This window comes from Octopus bimaculoides, chromosome 24 (assembly GCF_001194135.2).
Source record: "Octopus bimaculoides isolate UCB-OBI-ISO-001 chromosome 24, ASM119413v2, whole genome shotgun sequence".
In the NCBI taxonomy this organism is placed as follows: domain Eukaryota; kingdom Metazoa; phylum Mollusca; class Cephalopoda; order Octopoda; family Octopodidae; genus Octopus; species Octopus bimaculoides.
In genome coordinates, this window is record NC_069004.1 from 989,370 (window position 1) to 996,571 (window position 7,202).

Genomic DNA, 7,202 nt, shown 5'->3' on the forward strand with positions numbered 1-7,202 from the left:
AAAAAAAAAAAAAAAAAAAAAAGTTAATATATATAAGTAAAGGCGTTACAGACAGATGATTCTCCATTAGCTACAAATTAACATATTTTTAATTTCCGGTAAAAAAATCTAACATCATTAGGTTCCCTAATTAACTATCTACAAATAACAGTTTCAAAACTATTGAAATAGAGAGTGGGTATATTGAAAGAGTTTTCTCACTATCTCATAGTCCTGACCATATTAAGTTAATTATAAATGTTAGTTCTATTAACCTAGAATGGAGTTAGTTAATATAGCCAAAATTTAGTATCAAGTAAGGACCCAGCACTCAAATTTCTTACGTTGGATTTTCGGTGACAACTAGAAGAGATTATATTAGAAGTCAACACAAGATTATTGATAACAATATACAAGGAAGATGATCCATTTTGCAGCAGTATGGTAATCAGAAACAGTAGAAATATAAAGAAAAAGAACAATAATTACCTTAGCCTCAAGAGAGTCAAGGCGTCGGCCTACAGTACGGATTATCTGGCACAAACACTCCAAGTCCTCAGCCATATCTTTAACGGGGACGTTTTTCTTCTTTTCCAGAAGCTGCTTGATGCATTTGTGCAAAATGCCCTCGTGCAGCATCTCCAGTTTGCCAAGTTCACCTGCAATTCATTTATATTAAGATATCATTACTTTTATTCACTTGTTGTTGACATATTTAGTATAAAAGTATTTATTAATATGAAGATGTTTGTTACAGCCAATCTAATTATCTCATTTGATCTTGCACTTAATTGACAGTAATTAGAAAAAGTGGGTTACCAAAATAAAATAGAAAAACTTTTTTTGAATTTTTATTAGTTAACCTAAAAAGCTTGAGGCCCATGATGATGCAGGGGCTATGAGTTAAGGGTCTTGAGCTCAAAATCATTAGACTGCAGATTGCTTCTCGCACCAGACAATATGCTGTGGCTTTGAGCAAGATAAAGCACTTCCACTTTACATTGCTTCAGTCCATTCGGCTAAAACTGAATACCAGCAATTGGATGTGGGGAGCAACAAGTAGGCATCCTATTAGGGGGAGGGAGTGAAGTTGTGCTCTCAAGGCTACGGAAACTAGAATAGGCTCCAGTTTAATGGACCCAGAGGTACAAACTGGTTCACAGCTTAATATAAACACATTACTTGTAAAAGGGGATCCATCAATCCATTTACAAAACAGAAAACCACACATAATACGATTTTAAACAGAGAATAAAATATTAATGGAGTTTAAATTTTTTGTTTTTTTATACAACCAAGAACAAACACATTTTACTTAAGCAAAACGTGATAAATAAATATGAAATATTTCAACTAACCAATAAATTTGATGTTGCCCAGCATTTTCTGTTTAGCCAGATGGTATTGCTCTGCTTCATCATCATTGAGGGGGCCATCTTTCTTATCAAATGCTGAAAATAAATAACTTTCAAATTAACAAAATGCATCTTTAAAATGATGGTTGGGATGAAAGACAGGATATATAAATGTTATCAGACATTTGGGTCTCATATTCCAATGTCAGCTTAGGCGTGGTTTCTATAGCTAGACGACCCTACCTAAAGCCACATCTCAAATTCTATTTAACCAACCAGAGAAAAATTTGAAAAGTCAAAAATTATAATCTCTCACATTTTAAATACAAACACACACAATGTAAAAAAAAAAGAAAAAAAGTTGCTTACCTTCGGTAGCACGGGATCGGTTTTCAAATTCATCCTGGCACTTATTTAAGAGTAGACGTCGAAAAGTCTAAAAATATTAATGCAAAACAAAGTTACAGAAGCAAACTAAACCAACATTAGTCATAACAATTATTAGAATTTGTGAAAACTATCGAAAGCAACAAACTTTGAATGATAGACTTTAGATGTATTTTAAATATGAAAAAGAAAATTATTATTTAAAAATAATGATTTAATAAAGAACAGGAGGATAGAAGAGAACGAAAATGAGAGTAAAACTTACAATAGTTTTAGAGGAAGAGTGATCAAAATTTGGAGCGTCCTTACAAAGACGGTGACATAGCTGTGCATAAAGTGAACTATATTTTGGCTCATCTAAGGCTTTTTCGAAGATCTGTAAAAATCAAAGAGAAGTGGGTTATTTTTCTAACTGATCTTGTCTAACATGAAAAGAAAAATAAACAAAATAGATTTCAATGCTTTTTTTTTCTTTTTTTAAATCCAGCATTGACAAAGATAACACAGACAAAATTCTTTCAGAATCTGAAGTAATCGGAACCAATTCACAATGGTAATTATCTGAAAATCTGAGTTTTAAAAAACACATTAAGTTTGTCGTATTTGTGAACCTTAAAAAAATAAATTTGTATTCACCGAATTCAAATAAATTTAAGCATTTTCTACTTTAAAATAATTACATATGGTTATGTAATCCCACACCTACAAGATTGGAATAAATTCATTAAAAAAATATTTTTTTTTACATATATTGTTAGTGTTATTCATTCCAAAGGCCAGAAGTAGGAGGGGATAGAGCAGTAGTAGTAGTTCATTGTTACTGTACGTCTACATCATACCTTGAAAACAGTCCACTAATTCAGTTCACACTGAATAAACCAAGATATAAACTGCTTTTTTAATTTCTTTAATCCTAACAACAGCCCCACAGCCCTATGCTTCCATTTTTTTAAAATAAATCTCAATTCAACAAAGTAACATTAAATCTGACATTAAAACTGAAAACTTTTTTTTTTTCTTTAACAAATAGTCAATGTTAATCCAGTTATTTTAAGCTAGATTAAGTTTTAAGCTTTTTTTAAAAAAAACAATCTGATTAAGTAACAAGAATTTTAAAATCCATTTCCTTTTATTTCTTCGGTCAATGTTCTAAATTATTTTTCATCCATTTCCATGCTATTAGCAGGAACAGAATTTAAACCACTTGGACAATGTTCATACAAATACGTTTAAACTTGGGATCTTCCATTAATCATTGAATCATCTAGAATAGGCATCTTTTGATTAACAAGAAGGCAAGTAATCTGCACTGCTCCAGGATAAAACTGATTAGAGCTAGTTTTCGTAACTAGTGACTACATGATCAAGTAGCACAGCAATTGTGCCAGTGTGAAAACTTGCTTCTCAATCAAACAGCTTTTATCTATTTCCACCTGTCCATGCCAACCTATCTACTCTGAAGTGTGTTGATGTGTAAAACATTCCATCACAAATTTATAAGAACATACTACAAAGTTATGTTTCAAACACCATTTTAAAGTTTATTTCACTAAATTCTCATTAAATTCTTTATAATTTCCAAAATTATCTGAAAAACAATATTAAAAATACAAGAAGAATTACATTCAAATTCAAGAAACAAAAAAAAAAATCTATAATTAAACAAATACATTTGTCCTTACCAGAAGAATAATTCCCTTAAGGATGAGCTGGGAGTCAATACCAACATTTAGAAGCTCCAAACTTAACTTATCAAACTTCTCCGGAGTAAGTTTATTGAGAATTCTACAAAAATAAAAAATAAAAATTTTTTGTTTGTAAAATTACATTTAGTAATTAACTATTCAATCAAGTAAAACAGTCAGAACCAATTTGACTCTTTAGCATTCAGATTATTGTCAAATGTAATGCTTCTTTATATATATTGTTTTGAATTAATCATGCATTATCTTATAATCTTATAGCCTCAAGATTTCAACTATATGATTAATCATTTTTAGTATGACATTATAAGGGTAGGATCTGGCTAGTTCGAGCCAAATGAGACCAGATTAAATGCTGAAGTGTTAAAGCAGATTTTCAAATATCAAGTTTTATCTTGCTTCTCCCTTCAAAATCACTCAAAGAGATGAAATATAGAAAAAAAATCCTTTTTCTATTGCTTAAAAAAAGGTATTAAAATTTAATTAACCGCAAGGGTGTATCCACCACAATTTCCCATCCTGAATCTACAGTCACAATTTTATTCCATCAATATTCCACAAATGCCCCTTTTGATGTCATTTATGTTGAAACATATTGTCTTTGTTTCAATTAATGAAGAATTTATTAAAATAATTGTGTTGTTATTGAGCTAGTGTTTGGAATATAAATTAACATGAAATCTTGGTGCAATATTTTAATTTACATCATTTTAAAAACAAAGAATTTGTATCATGGAACTAAAGATGGCTTCAAGCAGGTTAATATGCTGCAACCACATTCTTATAGTTTACAATTCCTATTAGCATTTTGACACATCATTTAAGATATAATTAAAATAGAAAAGGTCATTTAATGACATAAATATAAACAATAGACTTAATAATTGTCAATATCTAAGTTAACAATCCAAATATTTTTAATTTTCCAAAGATTTTAGATAAATTTGTTGCAACGAGCTGCGCTCTGATTTCAAATTCCATTGAGGTCAACTTCACCTTTTAACCTTTTGGGATTGAAACAAAAGCATTAACCCAGGGCATTGGATTGGCAGAATGGTTTTGGTATCTGTGTCAGCCCTGTGTTGTTCCAACAACTTTTGTGATGACACTGGTGCCAAATTGTGTGATCTGTCCAAGTTGGTGGCCTTTCCCTTACATTAAATACTGATATTGTGGAGAGTGGAAACTTGTATACATATAGGCAACACTGCTTCAGTCTCATGTTTGGTTTTGTCACAAGCACGTAATTTTTTATTCTATTTTATACATAGCCTTTCTCCAGTATCTCACTGACTCAAATACTTTCTGGAAGATCATTTGCCAGTGACTAAATACAGCTTTAAATTATATACTGTTCCAGAAAAGACCTATCATGATGACAGCAGACTTAAAAAGTATAAATTTTCCTTTTCTTTCCCTTATGCATTCACAACAAATATATTTTCACACATTGAGTTGAGTTAAAATATAAAGAACCTCTACTCAGAAAAAAAAAACAAAAGTGGGTGACGATTGTAAATTTTAACTTTCGTTTACATAATGCAAGTCATCAAACATACCCTCTGGCCTTACGGAATATCAGATCATTTTTCTCATCAACTGAAAGACCATCTCGTTGTTTACTAGGTGGATTCCATCTGAAAAATAGGAAGATTCATTGTTTTTTTAAAAAAGTAAACAAACAAAAAAAAAACAACACTCTTTCATTCAGTCAGAGAGTTGTGTAGAGAGAATGGTTTCTGTATGGTTCAACAGGAACCAATGAATTGTTACTGCCAATGTTATGACTCCTCTGTCTGAAGACATATTGGTAACCAAGCAAAAGTCTGAAGACTAAATATCGTAAAGTCTGGATTAAACAAATCCAGAGGAACCAAAAAGGATTTTCATAAAAACTCACCGTCCTCCGGAGCGTCGGGAAACACCACCCTCTTCTTTATGTCCGTCCAGTATGCTGCTTGTTGTTGGAAGGAAACACCAACGTGCAGTTGAGATAATTTAAAAAAAAAATTTACCCTGAAAGAAAGATATTTGAAAATAGATTTTTAACTAAGAGTTAGATGCTAACAGAAACTGAAAAATCATTTAAATGCACAATATATAAATACAACAAAACAAGGTGTGACCTTATCAACCCTTTAGCATTCAGATCACTTGGTCAAATGTAATGTTTATTTATTCACATAGCTTTGAATTAATCATGCATTATCTCATAGCTTTTTGAGATTTCAGTGATGTGATTGTGTATTTTTAGAATGACATTGTAGAGTAGATATGAAAGGCCAGGCAGGATCTAACCAGTTCAAACATAAAACAAAATATTTAGACCCGATTTGGCCAGCTTGTAAATCACATTGCAACAATCTTTTACATTCCCTAACTGGTAATTACCAAATTTTTAATTCATCACTTATAAACAATAATGAAATTAAAAAAAGTTTCAAGAAACAATACTGGTAGCAAAAGGTTTCTGTGAAACAGTCCTAAATTAGCTGGAAACCAACACTGTGTTTACTATTATAACTCTTTTTAAACATTCAAGAATATATCTCCAACTCGTAATAAATAGCAAAGTTAAGAAGTGGTCATTGCCATTATCAATACATTTTTCATTTCTTTACCTCATCCTAAACAAATGTGAAGGATCTGTAAACTCAAATAACAGCTTATGTTCTTGAGATATTCTTCAGCAACATGTTGAACCACAGCTGTTATTAAATGAAAATGCAGCCAGATTTGTCTCAAAAGACATACTAAGTGCTTTGTTCAAGAATAAAGTTCATTCATATTGCATGCATGCTAAGAGGAAATTTTGAAAGCCATGGTGCAAACATTTTGTCACGGCTCAACTTATTAGAAAGACTTAATTAAACCAAAACATTAGCTATAACACTAAAATGCCGATTTACATGTCAGTGGACTGGGTCCATACAAAGCAGATATCGAAACAAGAAATCCTTCTTAAGTTGATGTTTTAGCAAATCACAAAACTGGCTAAGCATACATAAAATCTGAATTCAAATTCACAAGACCAGCACTCAACATTAATTTCATTATTCCTATTATTAGATTCATTTAATAAATTCAATTAAAAATCATTAAACTGAATGTTGTACATTACCTGATCTAACTACTCCAAATATCGATAGAATTTTATCTAAAATGTCTTTTGTATAAATTTTCTAGTTTAAACTTTTGGAACTTACCTCTAGAATTGAAAGCTATTACATTCATGGTTTATCTTGGAATTTTTAATAAATACAGATTCCTTTTGATTAGAGAGAAAACTCTTGGAGAAAGTCATGTAGTGGCTTATACAACTTAAACCACTGGATATTTTAACAGTATTGAAAGGATAAGAGCAGGACTTACCCAATGCTTCTATAGCTTTGGTCATGTTAGCTACATAACACATTATAGACATTAGGTCTGGACAATCAAAACTCCAGAAACAATCCCTTACCCTTCCCCTCTTGTTGCTAATACAACAGAACTTGTTACAATAAGACAGTGTATAATGTATAGTCATGTTTCTACTTGCAAATGAAAGAATGGAATTATTCTATGACTACTCTATTATTTTTGTATATATTATTCTTGTTGTTTGATATCTATCGACCATTAATGCTGGTAGATTTCCTTTATTCCTTCAAGTTGGAGCAGAGGGTGAGAATATGATCATTACAGAATTAGAAATACTAATTATCTCTTTCATAAATTAATTAGGGGAATCGTTTTCATAGCATCTCTTAAATACACTTTGGTAAAAGAGCATTAT

The 7,202-nt window shown here is 31.0% G+C and overlaps 1 protein-coding gene across 1 annotated transcript in view; it reads right to left on the bottom strand.

The window, feature by feature from the left end:
• Positions 1–6,821, bottom strand: part of LOC106878701 (eukaryotic translation initiation factor 4 gamma 2) — a 16,575-nt gene extending 9,754 nt beyond the window's left edge. The window contains exons 1-9 of the mRNA XM_052976485.1: positions 6,797–6,821; positions 5,325–5,421; positions 4,984–5,061; positions 3,404–3,506; positions 1,987–2,097; positions 1,704–1,770; positions 1,338–1,430; positions 387–638; positions 54–70 (exon numbers count right to left, since the gene is read on the bottom strand). Coding sequence (XP_052832445.1) covers positions 54–70; positions 387–638; positions 1,338–1,430; positions 1,704–1,770; positions 1,987–2,097; positions 3,404–3,506; positions 4,984–5,061; positions 5,325–5,421; positions 6,797–6,821 — 843 coding nt within the window. The remainder of the gene's footprint in view (positions 1–53; positions 71–386; positions 639–1,337; positions 1,431–1,703; positions 1,771–1,986; positions 2,098–3,403; positions 3,507–4,983; positions 5,062–5,324; positions 5,422–6,796) is intronic.
• Between the last annotated feature and the right edge of the window lie 381 nt (positions 6,822–7,202).